The 19,009-nt window shown below is 32.6% G+C and overlaps 1 protein-coding gene across 1 annotated transcript; it reads left to right on the top strand.

Annotated features, from left to right (window-relative positions):
* The first annotated feature begins 390 nt into the window (after positions 1-390).
* LOC138314357 (lysosomal acid phosphatase-like) lies at positions 391-16,340 on the top strand. The gene is made up of 11 exons (XM_069254658.1): positions 391-583; positions 3,713-3,808; positions 4,765-4,851; positions 5,943-6,095; positions 6,382-6,477; positions 7,247-7,336; positions 7,800-7,941; positions 8,571-8,653; positions 10,243-10,420; positions 11,473-11,601; positions 12,565-16,340. The coding sequence occupies exons 1-11, from the start codon at positions 485-487 to the stop codon at positions 12,672-12,674; spliced, it is 1,263 nt and encodes a 420-aa protein (XP_069110759.1). The 5' UTR covers positions 391-484; the 3' UTR covers positions 12,675-16,340.
* Positions 16,341-19,009: the final 2,669 nt, after the last annotated feature.

Genomic DNA, 19,009 nt, shown 5'->3' with positions numbered 1-19,009 from the left:
CATAATATATTTTGAGAGGTTTTAATTTTAAAATATTTTAGCTATACATATTTACGAGCTCGAAATAAATTTGACAGTACTATCAAAAACCATTATATTTACTATACAAGACATATGGTCAAATCAAGACGCCAAAATGTGGTCTAAAATTTCCTTTTAAATTTTTACAGCGAACACGTGTAAATTATTAGTTTCTTCAGATGTGTTACAGTAAAAATAATCCTTGTTGATGCAAATGGTTGAGAGCTTCATACATTTTTGCCCGTGCCTTTGAATGCTTTAATTCACCAAAAGTTATGGTTTTCCATATAACGTACCTTTAACTCCGTGGTCGAACGCACCGCTATAGCTTTAGTTGTTACAAAACGCAAACAAGCGAACGCACCCAGAATGAGAAAGTGTCACATGACAATTTGTGACCGGTAAATTTAGACCCAGCTAGCCTGCAGACAGACAGGAGATCGAGAGGTGTTCACTGTTCATCATGGTCGAAGGTTGGCGATTAGTTGTGTGTGTTTTAGTTACAACATTCGTCCAACTTTGTTACAGCGATGACATCTCAAACTTAAGACTTGTTAATTTGGTAAGAAACATAACGTTACAGTAATGCTTCCATTTTGTTTCATGCTGATCATGAACGTGAATCGAAACTGAAAGAGGATCAGAGATTTATCTTAGATGATGCGAAAAAAGGTCTAGTGTACAAATAAAACACAGGAGTTTGTAATGATAAGCAATGAAACTGAAAGCAACATGATTAATCCAACGTAAAGATCAATATATTATTTCATTTATTGTTAACTAGGACTAACGGTTATTTCTTAGGTTTTTTTTTATTGCAAAACCTAGAATTATATAATGATTCAAACATGTCTCATTTTACCACTAGCATTGTTGGAGTATTACTTCACATGTGATTTAAATGAATGTCATATATATGATGTCTGATACATCATTATTTAAAATCACTGAGGTCGGCCTAATGAGTTATAGTGTCAAAATGATTGTTGATTTTTTCATTTGTTTGGTTATTTAATTATTATACACCTGGTGACTGGTCCTTTATACATTGTATTCCAGGGTATTCGCAAATTCTGGAAAGAAATGTTCCAAGATTTTGATTTCTGATTCTTGGCAAAATTAATGATAAAAAAATACTTAAAACAAATCATCAATGGTCCTTGATACGATAAATTTGTTGCAACATTAATAGTGTAACAGGAGAGGAGAAAATGTAGCGGCCAGACTGGGATTTGAACCCGGGACCCTCCGAACACTAGCCGAGTGCTCTACCGACTGAGCTACCTGGTCACCAATGATCGACCCAGTCCAATCCCGCTACAATAGTATATGATTATCAGTTACTGAACCCCTATAAAGGTATATAGGGTCAGTACGATTTATGGGAGATGAGGACATATAGCGCAACTAAAAACATATAGAAAAAAACTATAGGGACAACAGCAATGCTTATTATATTTGTCGGGATGATCCCTTTAGTCAGTGGCTATTAAAAACTGTGACGATCAACAGACATAGCGCTGGATGATAGATGAAATATTTCTGACAGATGGTCAGAGAAAGTGCAGGGGTGGTATGATTATATAGGTCGCTATTAGCTGTGAATGCCAAGGGCTTGTGTGGTTTATCTGATGAAAAGCATATCAAAATAATGTACAGGTTAAATTAAAAATTGTTTACATGCGTAGAAACTTGATCAGTGTAACAAAAATGAAATGTGCATGTATAATAGAAATGGTGTTATTAATATAATAATATGACTGAAGGCAAGGCCTTAAAGGGCGCAGCCAGATGTTTCAGTAACCATTAATTATGCACTGTTAAAAAGTTCAATTTATGGAAATAACAGAGCCAAATTTTTGTTTATTTTTTAGTCATATATTCACACCCTATCCTGCCCCAAAACCTACATTTGAGAAGGAAATCCACATAAAAGAAGGAAAAATTTTCATTTCCATAACAGATGTTCCGTTTTTGGTCAACTGATTATATTGGAAGGTGGTTTATCACTTAACTGCTTGCTATAAAGAGCAATCCATCTTGGGGATTATTTTGTCGTTGATAAACAGTTTTCCTGGTCTAACTTAAACAATATTAATGCAGAGACCCTAAAATGAGTTGATAAAGTAAATATAAGCATTAAACTAACTTCCTATGGCATCTATGGTCTATATAGATGCCTGAGCTTTGCAGACAATCCTCATAATGTGTTCTTACGCTAGCACATAATGAGATGATTAGACATTTGATGCAGATTAGAGATGAGACGATAGGGAGAAAGTTTAATGCTTAAATATATGTGTTAGAATGAGTGTTGATGAATTGTACTGGCATATTGGATAGGGCAATCTTCGCTGACTATGAAGGTACATTTGCTGATATGATCAATTGGTATGATATAAAGCACCTGGCTAGTGTTTGGAGGACATATATAGGTTACCTTGTAATCCTGTTACATTATTAAAGGCCCACAACCTTTCTGGAGCAAAATTTAAAGGTTTCTTAAAAACATAAGAAAATATACATATCAATGGCCAAGATGAGGTAACAACACCAAACATTTGCCAGATTCCCTGCGTAATATATGATAAATGTGGAAATTCATTTCGCTGTTTTGCTGTCTGGTGCTGTTATGAAAATTAACATTTTATTGATTTTAATTAAATTGTTCAGAAGATAATGATATTAGTGAAGTATTAAAGGTAAGTTAATAACTTTTGTGACTCTACAAAACTATAGATCTCATACATTTTACATTCCAATTTTAAAAATTAAAAGCTGTTTCAGAAAGGTAGTGGGCCTTTTATAATGTATACAATATTAATTTAGTTTAGATATATAAATATAGTCAGTATATATATTATACAATTATCGACCTATTTTCAGGTGGATACGATGAGTTATCAACCCGAGTAAGTGATATATCCCGAGGCCAGAGGCCAGGGTTATATCATTTTCGAGGGTTGTTAACTCATCGTATCCACCTGAAAATAGGTCAATAATTGTTTTATTATACGACATTTATATGATATTAACCCGCCTATTCAAAAAGACTTTACTACAAAAAACAGGATGATATTTGCAAATGTTCTCTTCACAAAAGTAGTTTATCCATTACATGTAGTATATGGTAAATATCCAAATGTTTCTTGCTAATGTTTTAGACTGGCAGAACTGGAATATTTTATCACTGCATCAACTGCCCATCTGGCATTTATGAACGTTTTCCATAAATTGAAGTTCGCAGTTGATCACCATTGATCGCAGTAAACTTGCTGCCTTCCGCCATATATGTTGCCAACTATAATAATGACGTCACAATAGATTATCCTGACGTCATTGAATAAGGAAACTCCTGTTACGCTATATATGGGTACGAATCGACGTCAAAAGTGATTATAACATCACATCTAAAGGGAGTTTCCCTCAATCTATTTTTGACACAGGTTACTGGACTCGCAAGAGGTATCTGGACTGAGTCCAGTAACCTCGCATGCTTTTCGCCACCGATTTCGGGGTTGATATCGCAGTTGATGAATACTTCCGAGAAACGTATCGGCCTATCAAAATACAGCAAATACACCAGTCATATAATAATTGTACATATATACCCACACATAGCATTTGAATGGTTGTACATGTATAATATGTGAAACTTTAATTTGTACTTTTGATCATGAATGTTTTGCAGGTATATCGACATGGTGACCGATCACCAATTGAGGTATACAAAGGAGACCCAAATGGTAAAGATAAGTGGCCAAATGGATTAGGATGGCTTTCTACGGTAAGTACATTATAGAAATATAATTCCCGATCTAGTGCCGGTTGTTTTATCATGTTTATCAAACTCAAGATAATTTGAATAGACACAGGTTTAGCTTTTTTAGCATGCACCGTTGGATGTCATGCATGTGAAGAACACCCAGACAGTGTATGTTACACACTAATGCATCTCAAAATTGGGCCAAAAATAATATATGTCTATGTAGGGTTACATGACCAACCCTAATTTTTTACCCCGACCCTTATTTTTTTCCCACTTTTCTATGAAAAAAATTAAAAGTCAGGATTTTGATCTTAGACTCCAGTTCTGGCAATTACTTTACAGTGAAAGACACAAAAAACAAATCCTGACTTACTGACTCTATATTTTTTGGCAATGTAACCCTAAACAGACATTTGTTTTTGGCCATATGACAACCAATGCTGAAATAACAGGGATGAAGAAAATATAACCAGGAAATTTGCAACTAAAAATGATAAATAAGCATAAGAAATTATAGATACTGGTATATGAATATATAAGGACTCAGAATTTCATATAGTTTCTGTATTGTATAAACACTTATGGACAGGTCAAATTGATGGCAACTACGTATACATGTATATACCCCAACTTTCATTAGGACAGATTTTTTTTATACCGCAGTCTCCCAAAACATGCATTACAAATATGCTGCAAATCACATACAAGGGAGGCTGTCCTTACATGACCCTGACTGTTAATAGGACGTAAATATGATAAACAAAACCAAACCAAATCCTACCTTTTATGTATGTAAATCATGTGTTTAATGCATCTTTTTGATTGAAATTGCTCCTTAAACTCATTCACCCTGAAATTTCATAATGGACTGGTCTAGTCTTTGATTTAGAAAAGCCTAGATATGGCTTCAGGGGTGACATATTATACCTGATATAGCTTTGACTTTATTATTATTGTGGATAATTTATTGACAGATTGGGATGAACCAGCACCATGAACTCGGCCACTGGCTACGGGAGAGATACAATGGCTTCCTGAGTAGTGACTATCAACATTCAGAAGTTAGTATGCACTACCCTACAGGAACCTTTAAACATTAAAAATAATATGGCTTTAAAAGTTAAAATTCCATATCCAATTTAGCATCAATATGCGATAAGGTTTCATTCTATTGAATTTACATTTCACATTCAAATTACCTTCTACTAAATATTCATTTAAAGATATATTTAAAAATTCTATCCAAAAAAAAAAAAAAAATTTTTTTCATTTTTTAAATTTCTGTTTGTTTTTTGTTTCAATATCAAATATTTTGAATGTTATCATGTCTATACACTATGCTAATTAATATAATGCTGAGTAGATATGTCATATTTTTTTTATCATAAAATATGTGAAAGTGTATAGATGTCATATATATGTACAAGGTATGTGTGTAGTGTATAAACCAGGTAGTATGATATGAGATGCATGTAGATAGTATTTTTTTTTTTTTTTTAGTTCATGTGATGGCAATTTAATTGATATATAATGATGATGACTGTAAACGGGTGAATGGTTCTATGTGAGCTAGGATGAAATTGTGTACATGATTGTATCTGTACTGTAAATTCTTACAAAAAAATAATAATACTGAGTAGAAAAATAATTATCAGAGTTATCTGCCCCTGATAAACTGCTTAGATGTCATATATATATATGTACCAGGTATGTGTTACTGTACAATTTATACACCAAGGAGTATGATATGAGATTTAGATATATATATTTTTTTTTTTATATTTGTGTGATGGGAATTTAATTGATATATAATGATGATTACTGTTAAACTGCAAACGGGTGAATGGTTCTATGTGAGTTAGGAGTAAAGTGTGTACATGATCGTATATGTACTGCAAAATCTTACAAAAATTAATAATAATATGAAGTAGAAAAATAATCATCAGAGTTATCTGCCCCTGAAAACTGATCAGAATATGAGTATATTTTATGACTCGTATCTTATATGCCGTAAAATAGTCAGAAACTTGTATTAAGAAGGAGTCGACAACTCTGTATAATTTGTCAACTATCATCTTACAAAGGGAGACAACTGTATATAATGTGTTAACAGATAACGATATTTTTAGTGATTTCTGATTGTTGTTAACAGATATTAGTGACGAGTTCAGACGAGGATCGGTGTCTAATGAGTGCAGCCTGTAACCTGGCCGGCCTTTATCCTCCAACTGGTGACCAGGTGTGGAATACAAATATCAGCTGGCAGCCTATCCCCATCCATACCAAACCCAAGTACGAGGATAACGTAAGTGTAAATTTATACATATCACTAGCACACCACGTACACCAAACATTATGGCTATGAAGACTATATATAATAATGGTTTTTATTTTCCCTTTGGTGGTTCTTGCAGACAAGAATGACTGTATACATTGTGTATAATGAAACTTCTATACATGATAACATTACTAAAACAATCGGTGTATTCAAAAAATGGATAAATGTATCTTACAATTTTTATAAATGTTGATGTTGTATACATTATTCTCCACATGTTTTCAAAGCATTAAATGGACTGTTTCCTTTCCAGCGTATCAATATGGGAGAGGAATGTCCATTCTATACCCAGCAGTACGATGAAGACATGAAGTCTCCCCCAATAGCTGCCATTGACAAGGCTAATGAGGCATGTATCGGATGCATCAATTTGTTAATGAATATATATATATGTCATATAAATTGTTGAGTTCCCCCAATAAAAGCTGTCAGATCATGAATTCACATGTGGCCTCAAGTTTAACACAACAGTGTATATCTTCATATCAAATACATGTATAAGTGACAATCAAGTTCTGTTTATTAATCAGCTGCATGGTCCTGCAGATGGTGATGTTTTGCCATGCATGACCATCATTTATATTAGCTAATTTACTGATTAAAATATTAAATCCCCTTGATTAAATGATAAGGTACATACACATGTATAATGTTCATCAGGGCTGGTCCATTCTGCCGCATGATATATCCTGTCCATCCTTCATATAGGTAGGAGTCTCAGGCAAAAATCTCTGTATCAAATAAGACATTTCAAGTTAATTCTGTGGTACTTAAAATCATTTTCAGCCAAACATGATCTTTCTGCAAATCCATTTTGATCTGCTCATTAATTTAGTCATTTTTGAGTTACCTCCCTTTGAATGTTTTACTGTGTCCTAGCTCACATGACGAAGTCCATTATAGTAACCTTCTTTGCAAGTCTTATGTTTGGCTGTTTGAAACTCCCTTTGTACTGTCTCTGATCCTGTTAAATGCATTCAGAACCTTGCACTTGCAACTGGTCACGGTTCAGTAATTTTCATTATTCACTGGAATTTTTTTCCAGACAAGGTAACATTTTGTGGTTGTAATAATTGTCAAATGTTAGTCTTATAATTTTGTCATTACTATTTTTTCAGGAATTTTACAAGTTCCTGTACAATAAGACAGGCTGGGGACCAGAGAATGTCACAACTATATGGAAGATAGCTGACTTATTTCTGTGTGAGGTAATTACAATGTTAAATGCACTGATGCAGTTGGGACACGGATTAAATTTCCCGCATCTCATCCACATTTATTATCCCCATACCCTGGGCTGGAGTACCTGGAACAGTGCAAGTCAGACAAACTTCTATCTTCCTTGTTAGGGAGAAGATGTTTTATGTTCTCAATTTGTATGTTATTGTCAATGTCATAATATTGTAATGAAAATGCTATGACATAAAAAATATAAATATGGTGAAAAGATTATTTTGATATTGAATCATCCCTTTAAATCGGAGAGGAAAGTGTAAATAGAAATTTTACAGTTAAAAAACATCATCATATTGCAATGTAAAGATATATAGAATATAATGTATCTTTTGTTGCTGTGAATCATATTTTCTCCCATGATAATTTCATCTATGCACACTGTACCTATAGTATCTTTTTAGTTAAAAATGATATATCTCCTTTTTTATGTATCAGAAAACACATGGATTCAATTTAACATCCTGGGCAACAGAAGTATGGAAAAATGAGAATAAGACTGTGTATGAAAAGCTGCGTGATCTGGATGATATAGGCTTTAGGTTACTGTTCAGTGGGCCAAAGAGTAGGTTAAAGGGAGGTAAGTCAGCTCAAATGTCTTTGATATCTTTACTTGTTGTATTCCATCTTTCCATATTACAGAGTTATCACCCTTGCATGAAGGTATTGATTGTGACATCATGGTTTTGTGGATGATTGAAACTTGTGTGAAAAATATGATTTTATGCTCACAAATGTAAAGGTATCATGACAATCGATATCTATACCTGCAAGGGTAGATAACCCTTTCATTACCATGCATAAACAGAATATATAGCCTGACAGTGATCAAATAACAATTACCATTTTACATGGATCCATTTGTATTCTATTTTGTCAACAACAATGGATCCCAGGGTGCTTTATAGCAAATCATTTTCAGAACTCTTTGAGTCTTGCATATATTTGAATGCCAAACTCAGGAATTATAATGCATGTGTCTGCACATATATCATATTGCTTCACTGAATATGCCGATTTTGTAACTGAACAGTAAAAAAAGGTGCTGATCGAGAGACAGCCATCATGATTTTTTTCAATATATGTATGATTATGTTATGTTTGTTTTTTCCTATAATGCAAAAATATCTGTATACATATACAGGGTTTCCCCTTAACTTATATTTGTTTCATTGATTTCTATAGACTAAATATGTTTTTATTTTGCAGGACCCCTACTTAAAGAAATAATTGAAAACATGAAGCATCGTGTGAATGGTGAGGCACTTCCAAAGCTATATATGCATTCAGGGGTAGGTAATACATAAAATACAGTATATTTAGTGGACTTTGGACATTTCACTTTACATACATGGTGCTGATAGCCATTTTGATTTAGGGTAACTTAGACTTTCGTTCATTGCAAGCTTTGATATTTTTCAAAATACTTCATATAAATGTTGTTTAAATTAATTCATTTGAATATTTAAAAGATCCAAATCTTACATCACTGATGAAAGATAGCATGAAAGATTTAATGATATTTGACACTTAACAATACCTAAATTGTATATCTACATTATATTAGAATGATTTCTTTGCAAGTATTAAAGCTTTGTTTGGTTATTATATTGTTTTACAAGCTTTTTATCATTTCAAGAAAATTTCAAAATAGACTCCGACAATATTTTTTTGGTAAATAAACAGTTAGAGTGACAAATTTTTTTTTAAAATATTGATCCTATACACGTTTCTATTGCATGTCATCCTTTTCATGCAAATTTTCAGCCAGTGTAAACCCCATATTTGCTGTAATTTACGTCACAGACCCATCAGTCTCTCCCAGGGTTCATTGCGGTCCCCACATTCACCTCTGTCAACTCACGGACTGACCGTCTGTTGACCTCAGGTCACAGAATATTATGTCATGACGATTGTTTAATACGTGGGGCCTCTTTTTCATATGACGTCACAGTGAGTGTTTTTGAAACGGAGGACGTCGTATGCAAATCATGACTATTTACCTACAAGTAAAACTAGTGTATCCGCAAAAGAATCCATTATTGTTTGGTTTGATATTGAGTGATCAAATTATATAATGTCAGAACTCACAGTCGTTTACAGGAAAATGATACATATGGCACCTAACAATATGTATTTGAGAATTTAGTATGTGTCCGAAATACGTTTTTCAAGAATCTTAAAATTTCGCTGGGCTGTTTACAGAGGTGATATTTAGAGAACCGCAATGCACCCTGGGAGCGATTGCAGACTCATAAGTGCTCATCTTACTGTGTATGACAATGCCGAAGGTTACTTACTGTATAGGGCTTAACATTTTCTAGGTCAGTATTTCGTGGTTTCTATAAGGGACACATTCTTTGCAGAGGCTAAATTAAGCGGTTAACTTATCCCTACAATTTGTGAATCTATATACTATACTGTTGTTTCTTAGGTATGTTAATGGTTTTCTGAATATTTCATTGGTGTTGAAAATTCTTGGATTTCAATGGAAATACAAATATACTGAAAATGAACCACTTTCGAAATATAGCGATATACATTGTACAGTATTAGGCCAAAAAAAAAGAATGCCTGTTTTGGCTTACCCGACCGACCCTAATTTTTTTCCCCACTTTTCTAAGCAAAAAAATTAAAAGGCCGGATTTCAATCTCAGATTCTGGTTCTGGCCATTAATTTAGAGTGAAAGACACTAAAAAAAAAAAAATCTTCACGACCTACTGACCCTATTTTGTTTGCCAATGCAACCCAAAACAGACCTTTTTTATTTGGCCTTATGAACCAAAGAGTAACTGTGGAAAATCCATAAACACCATGACCAGATTCTGGAAAATCCATAAACACCATGACCAGATTCTGTTCTTGACTTATCTTCCACAGCATGATACCACTGTAGCAGCCCTTTTAACAGCTCTTGGCCTATTTGAACATGGAAAAAGTCCACCTTATGCTGCAATGGTATCTGTAGAGCTTAGACAGAACCCGACAACTCGTCAATATTTTGTTAACGTCTTGTATAAAAATACCTCTACCACAGTTTACAAATTAACTATTCCTGGTAAGTAATTGCAATTGTACAGATTTAATGTATTGTTAAACTATTATCTTTCATAATAACGTCTTTTGATATGTATTAATAAGAGTACATGGAGCTGAATGTTTGATTTTAAATTTGATAGCATATATCTGCTATAAATGTAAGTAAAATACATATAGCATAAAAAAGATAACGGGTCTTTGTGTTAATGAGATATAGCTGCATACCTATGTATTTACTCTCATTCCATGGTAGGACAAAGTTCAGCCTATTTTTATCGGACGCTATTTTACTAACAGTTGTAGTATATATTTAATCTATTAGATGTCCAATGCTGAATAATGTTTATATATGGTCTTTCTGATAGATAAGTTACTGGTAAATGAAAATTGACTATTTTTCACATTGCACATCATAGCTTATTCTATTACAGATGAAGAATATTAATCAATATTTCAACACAAATGAAATAAGAAAAATTTAAAATGGTGTGGTCATGCAAATTCATTATTATTGTATGATTTTAAGCTCTGTTTATGCATGATTAACTCACTGAAGCATAAAAAAGTTAACATATATTTGGCAGTTGCTTTATGTTTACAAACAATGAAAACACAATTATGTAATGATGAAGTTTGTGTTTGTATTCTTTATTATCTAAACAAAATAATACAAACACAAACTTCATCATTACATAATTGTGTTTTCATTGTTTGTAAACATAAAGCAACTGCCAAATATATGTTATTTTTTATTTTTTATTTTTTTTTATGCTTCAGTGCTTGTATTCTTTATTATCTAAACAAGGGGGCTGCGGTGGCCGAGTGGTTAAGATGTCCCGACATATTACCACAAGCCCTCCACCTCTGGGATGCGGGTTCGAATCCCATGTGGGGCAGTTGCCAGGTACTGACAGCTAGCCGGTGGTTTTTCTCCGGGTACTCCGGCTTTCCTCCACCAACATACCTGGCACGTCCTTACATGACCCTGGCTGTTAATAGGACGTAAAAATAAACAAACCAAACCAAATATCTAAACAAAATGTAAATTTAATGATAAAATGTCAATTTCAGGTTGTCAAGCAGATTGTCCTTATGACACGTTCCTCACTTTGACCAAGAACAAGATTCCAACTGATTGGAAAAAAGAGTGTGGATTAGATGATGACTCCGGAAACAAAAAGAAAAAGATCTTTACCATCGGTAAGTTCTCTACAATCATAACAAAACATTGAATGTTTATCGGCTATATGCATGCAGCTAATTTTGCTGTACATACAATTCTGTATATTTATACTACTTAACAGTTGTCTCATGCCTTTTCAGTCAACAGTCAAAACTCTTTTTCCGAAGTGTTGGGACCAACCTGATGAACTGTTTCCCGAGGCCGGAGATGGGGAAACAGTTGATAGGGTTGGTCCCAACACTGAGGGGAAATAGTTTTGACTGTTGACTGCAAAGGCATGAAACAACTGGTTTTTTTTTACCTGAACCGCAATCTTAAACTTATCACTGAGCTTATGGTGAGATAGACTTTCGCCGAACGCGTATTGGTATTTGGGTCGACCCAGCGCACCCGTGTTTAAGACGTCAACAATTAATTATGACGTCAACAATAAAGCGCATGCAAACATTCTGCACTGGTCAACACTCAAACTATTGACCGGTCAATTGTCGAAATTACTTTATTTACATTTATATAGAGACAGGTAACAAAAACGTTTAAGTTATTTAGATAAGATAAGACATTTCATTATTTTCAACATACCATTTGCAAATACAATAATGTTACGATCATCAGGGCTCATACAGACATAGGTCATTCATTTCACTTATTTGAATTGGCACTTGAACTGAACACAAAATTATGTGAAAATGTGTATCCTGCGATTTAATCTAGCGTGCAAAAATGATGTTGAGTTTAACAGGTATATTCTGCCTTTGCATATTAAAGAGTTATTGCCCTTATTGGAAGGTATCCATTGTGACATCATTGCTTTGTGAATGAAACTCTAGTCATTTTCTCTTAAAAGTATGATGCTACACTCGCAAGCAGATGTCATTGCAATCACTACTTACCTGCAAGGGCAGATAACTCTGTAATATGTAAAGACAGAATTTGACTGCTGTAAAACATTTGATTCTTGTTTTTTTGTCTGTTTGTAGCTACTATCATGTCGATCGTCCTTGGTGGAATCCTTCTAATCAGCCTCATAGCTTTGGTAGTCACATGTTTACGAGCTCGAAAAGGAAATGAGGGATTCAGAAAATTTTGATCAAACTACAAATACTTGTGACTGCTTCCATGGCTAATTCTTTTGCTCAAACACTCCAGGGTATCTTTGATTTATTGTCACAAAAAGACTGAAAAGTTACTTTTATTATCCAAACTCCATGTATTATTAATTGTAATTGATTGAAGCATAGCATGTTTCAAAGTTTTTGTTTGCTTAAAACTGATACAGCAAGGTATTTGTCAGACTAAATCAAAATCTTTGGAATGAAAGAATAAATTTGCCTTATTTTCAAAGAGTGGAAAATCATTATCATATGAAGCTTTATTATGGTTACAGGCATTCAATTGTCTTTGATTTCTTTTCTCTTTTTTTTATATTTGAAATGCAATATTTTATCTATGGTTGTATATAATGTTTATCTAGTACTTGATTATTAATTGATCGGTTTCTTTTCATGGTGTTGATGAAGAAAATCACACCTAATTTTCAGGGAATATGATCAAGTTCTGGCTGTGATACACTGGTAGATGGGGAACAATGTACAATGTCAAATTTTGCCAATATTTGAATAACCTGTGTATGTTCAGTTGAACATGCTATCATGGATGTGACTTGTATAAAACCCTCAAATATAAACATTCCTGACACGAATACTAATTTCATAACCTATAATTGTTATCTATCACATAACTGGCCTGTCTAGTCATGTCATAAATATATATCATAAGGCACATATGTAATAACACTATTATGATGTCACATGTAGTTTTGACGTCATAATCTATATATGACGTCGCATCATTGTCTCAGTAGATGGAAATGTCACATCCAAGCTGGTTTTCTACTGTTTTATATATAGACGAAATTAAAAGTTTCACTTTTAAAGTGAATAGTCGGGCAAAGAAAACCAGTCTAAATGCGTTCATTGGCCTTCCAAAAGTTCTCAAATATTAATACGACGGCCAAGTTCTGCTTACGTTTCCCAGTTCTGACCATTAAAGTAAAGAAAAGTTGAAAGCATTGAAAGCGAGACTGCGTGTAAATGTAACCACGGACATAGTCAGCCGGGAGGACGTTTAAGGATTCCTATACTTTAAATTAATTTCTTCATACGCAGACAGATTTTGGCGAGAGATTTTATTTTTCTATTTCATAAGAAATTATACTGGATACATTCACACCATTTTTACAGACTTTAGCCATCCTTGCCCAACTGTTCACTTTAATTCTATTAATAAAATGTATGACAAATAAAATCTTACACTCGTGGCTATGTAATATGAAATTTGTCCAACTCGTGAAATTATTTTATATGCCACTCGCCTTAAGGCTCGTGGCATATCAAATTATTGAACTGGTTAGATAAATTTCATATACATAGCTATTCATGTAAGATCCTCTATTTCTCCGTGTGAAATCATATTAATATAATTATATAAATTTTACACTAACAAAGAAAATATAACAAAAATGTGATTGTGATCTAGAACAAGTCCTTAATTTTGTATATGCATCATAAAACTTTATTTTCGTATGTATAATGATAATGACATTTAGTTTATTGATTCATATGGTTTTTTTCACTGAATGCAAAATATTTAATGTATTGATCCATAAACTAAAGTTGCTCATTCATATATTAATATTCCAGTATGTTTACATACTAGATATATCGATGTATACATACACTTTATTTCCAGTCACAAATATTTACAGTTAGCACTGACACAGACATGGACTAAATTTTATGTAACATTATCATTATACCCTCATAACTTCAACAAAATAAAATCTATTAATTTAAATAATATACAGATAATACTTTGAATCAGTGTTCATTTCCTGTATGAATTTCAATGTATCAATTAAAAAAATTAGTAATTTGACAAGTCGTTTAAAATTTTGAGACCTTTTGCCTGTAAAATTAGAATTTCAAAATTATGAATAAGATTTAATTGCATATTACAAGCTAACACAAATATAATATACTTTTGATTAATGTAATAAAATACAAAACATTTCAATGTCAAAATATACAACAGATAGATACAATAGAGGTCACCATTTTGTCACACAGTTCTCAATCTCAATGTCACATAGTGTCCTGACAACATTTGTTATAGTTGTAGTCATGGCAACGCAATAGATTTCCTGCCCTACGAAGCTGCAAAAAATACTTACGAGTAGGCCATAAAATACTAATAGATACATGTGCAAAGGCAAATTACAAGCCCAGGGTAAAATCACTGACAATCTGTTGTATTATTTGATATACATAAATATTTTTTCCTCTCGTTCACCAAAAGACACACAAATCATAATTGTTATCACTGTTTAGCTAGTTACAGATTTTTTTGTGCGTCAACATTGTCATGATTTTGATTTAATACGAAAAATTACATTTTAGTGAATCAACTTTCTGTGATATGTTAGTATATTAAAATTATTTATTACCGACTTATTTGGGTTGAGCGTTTAGCAACTACACCAATCTCCAAATCTCATACGAAAATGATACAAGTTAATATAATTATGAACAGCTACTTTTATCATTTTATTGTTTAATATAACCTTACATATGAACAATGATCTAAAAGTGTGATCTTGATTCCAAAGTCTTCACTTCATCCTCACCAATATCCCGCGAATCAAGTTTCATAGATTCTATGTGTTGTTAATTTATAATACTAAAGTTGAACAATAGTCAGTACATGTACATAATGCATAATTATGTACATAATAAACAGGAGAGGGGCTTATTGCCGGTACAATATGTTATGTTACGTTTATAAATACCTTTCCTGCAAAATTTTGCCAAACGTAACATTATGACCATAATCTAGGGTGTCGTACATGCGTTTGAGGGTAATTATCAGGGAAATGATTAACCAGAAGTATTGCAGGACTTGACTTATGGACTTTTCTAGATTTTGAATACTTCACGAATTGAACTATGGTCTAGCCATACAATGCGAGCAGCTACGTATAAGTGTCTTCTTTGTGTCTCTAGTGATTTAAAAATATTGTTTTCTACTCTATCTTGTTTTGAAATACATTTTCTTGTATTCTACTCTATCTTGTTTTGAAATACATTTTCTTGTATTCTACTCTATCTTGTATTAAAATACATTTTCTTGTATTCTACTCTATCTTGTATTAAGATCCATTTTCTTGTATTCTACTTTATCTTGTTTTGAAATACATTTTCTTGTATTCTACTCTATCTTGTATTAAAATACATTTTCTTGTATTCTACTCTATCTTGTATTAAAATACATTTTTTTGTATTCTACTCTATCTTGTATTAAAATACATTTCTTGTATTCTACTCTATCTAGTATTAAAATACGTTTTCTTGTATTCTACTCTATCTTGTATTAAAATACAATTTCTTATAGTCTTCTTTGATCTAGTATTGAAATACATATTCTATTATTCTACTGTAACTTGTTTTTAAATGTATTTTGTTGTAGTCAACTCAATCTAGTATTGAAATACATTTTCTTTTTGTGATATTTGATTAGGGAAAAAACAACCATTACCATTTGACACCATGTTACTAATTTATATGTATGCTCTTGCCATTGTATTGTACCTCATGGTCCTGTCTCGGATATTTTGTCACTTCTGTATGTTACTGTCACATGTATCTCTTGTTATTTCAATCTAATTTGTTCTTGTCAATGAATAAATTTATTTATGCTATTTATGGAATCTGTGATTCTATTGGGGATTGTTCAGATGTCATCATTTACTTATTCTAGGTATCTCTTAACAATGTATTTTTAGAAGACAAGACAAAAATGCAGATGACGAAACTAATTTTCACAACTAAAGGCACATGATATACCACATTATTGAACGAGTTTAATAAATTTCATATCATATAGCCACTCATGTGAGATCCTCAATTTGCAAAATACCATAGATCAGAAATACCGCCATTTTCGAGAACAATAAATTCTAACGAACCAAACTAAACATGAGTGAGAACATAATGCTTATTTAGCCGAAATCAAACGCCCAATGGCGGTTTTTAGTTTTATAGATCAATTTAGCATAGGGCGGTGTTTGACATTCATCTGACATTCACGCTATGATATGTTTAGATGTTGGTTTTTTCTGATCAATTTTTATTCAAAACATCTGTTCATCGCTAACACTTTCAGTTTACATCATATTATCATCAGCCTTTAAGTTTCACTTATAAAGTCTAGTACATCTCGGAGGAGATGATCGTCAATATACTACATGACATACTCATCCAATATCAAGGACAAATCATAAATATACATTACGTTACACCAACAACTTCGTAGCTAGGTGTACAAGTTTGTAAAATGCAATAGCGAATATAATGTCCCGTATGTCATAAATTTTACTTCTTGCAACTGTATACACTGATCATTAACTACTACTGAATGGAACTGTGCGTTTGTCATCGATACCAAAACTATACAAGGCATTATAATTTACACAACTCCCTCACGTCTGATGGACTAATATCAATTTAAACCTAAATTGATTTTTTTCCATTTCTGTGTAATAAATCTGAATCTGTTTGTAATTATCGGATCATCATCTTTGATTTCCTTAGAAATGTGGTAACTGTCCCCGCATTAGGAAAATACCACCAGTTCATTGATGTAGATAAATCCGCTCCATCATCTCTCATGTATCTGCCGTTGAGGTTAGCACGATAGCACCATTTATACCACCAGCCTCCATGACGCATTCTGGCACACTGAAAATCGTCTCCCATGTGCTTGTCTCGGTCGTAGGTAGAGAAAAATTGATGGTTATGGTTGTTCATTGCATCTACTAAACGGTGAACAAACAGTGACATATAAATAAAATCTTGAATAGATACAAGTTATGAAAACAAGTCATTACTCGACGTGACAGGACCTGACACGTGTAGGGTTTACCAATGTCCGTACAGTCCCTAAAATGAGTACAATACGTAAACGCATGTGGAAACAACATTGCAATAGATTAAAACCCTGCATCAATTGTAGTCATTAATAACATTATCGATAGGTACATACTGTTATTCATTTTTTTTCGCGCATAATTTATTTTTTCGAATTTCGAAGTTAATGATAGTTTGCGAAAGTTCATCTTAGCGAATAGGTATCTTCCAACGATTAATTCGAAAAATATTTCAATTTCAATTTTAAACCTCGAAACTTAATCACCACAAATAAACTCTAAATTTGAAATAGCGAAATTTAGTAACCGCGAATGAAAGTTTGCAGTAACATCAGATATAGATAACGATCAAAATTTACATATACTTTTCTTTATTGTCGTTAGGCTCCATCAAACTATCTTATAGATCATAGAGCATAACAGAATAGTGGGAGTATTGTATTAATTAAATTCATATTTTTTCATAAGATTATAAGCTGTTTCATCAAATCATATTTTTGTCTATACAGAAGTTTTATTTCCATACCTTAACTATTTTGTCTTTGAAATGGTTATGACCAATTTAAATGTAATTAAAAACATTGGTTGTTACATTCTTGACATTCGATAGTGTTTAACACACCAATGCATGTCACAGATAACCAATGCTCAACAGACTTACATTCAACTGTGGCAATGTGAAGTATAAGGAAAGAATTTATATAGGCTTCGCCTATTATTCTATCATTTTGACATACGATCTCGTCAATAAGATATGTTGAAATGAAAAAGTATAATGTATCTTTTATATGAATAGTTAATCCACTGTGCAATGGTGTATTTTGTTCTATTGTATTTTTCAGTTATAAGCTTTATAGCAGTAGCGTTGATTTTAAATGCGAAACGGCGATTTTAATCACTTACTTTAGAGTAAAATTGCATCGCTGTAAATATTATTACAATGTCGCTCAGTCTATGTAACTATGAAGACATTAGGATGTAGCGCATTGACAGCAGTCACATACAAACGTAATATACAAATAGTGATAATTGACTTCATACTGTTCTGGTGAATAAATCATTCTATGTGCTGGCTTCGAAAAGTTGTACATAAAAATAATAAAGCAGGAGAGAATACAAACAATGTCCAAACCGTGGTAGGCAGCGAAATCCATATAAAATACATAAAATGCTCTGCTGATGAAAGCGTAGCTTCAATTGACATTTCAGCAATGTATTTAGCAAATGGTACAAATAGTTAAACACGTTTCTGCGCATATCTAGTTCTAAATGTTTTAGAAAAAAATTATCATAGAAAATCGATACGAAATATCATTATTTAGGATCACTATATATACAATTGGTTGGAGCAGAGACAAAATCTGATTAAGTCTAGCCAAAGTATTGTTATTTACACAATATAATAATATAATTTGCATCGATTTTTATGATAATTTTGCGAA

This window comes from Argopecten irradians, chromosome 2, assembly GCF_041381155.1.
Source record: "Argopecten irradians isolate NY chromosome 2, Ai_NY, whole genome shotgun sequence".
Taxonomy (NCBI): domain Eukaryota; kingdom Metazoa; phylum Mollusca; class Bivalvia; order Pectinida; family Pectinidae; genus Argopecten; species Argopecten irradians.
This window is presented reverse-complemented; position numbering and strand designations above follow the sequence as displayed.

What these genes read in the sequence shown, in the direction of transcription:
- LOC138314357 (XM_069254658.1), top strand. Translation starts at nt 485, where the DNA reads ATGGTCGAAGGTTGGCGATTAGTTGTGTGTGTTTTAGTTACAACATTC. An exon ending in CTGACTTATTTCTGTGTGAG is followed by an intron (nt 7,337 to 7,799) that starts GTAATTACAATG and finishes TTTATGTATCAG; the next exon opens with AAAACACATGGATTCAATTT. An exon ending in TTACAAATTAACTATTCCTG is followed by an intron (nt 10,421 to 11,472) that starts GTAAGTAATTGC and finishes TGTCAATTTCAG; the next exon opens with GTTGTCAAGCAGATTGTCCT.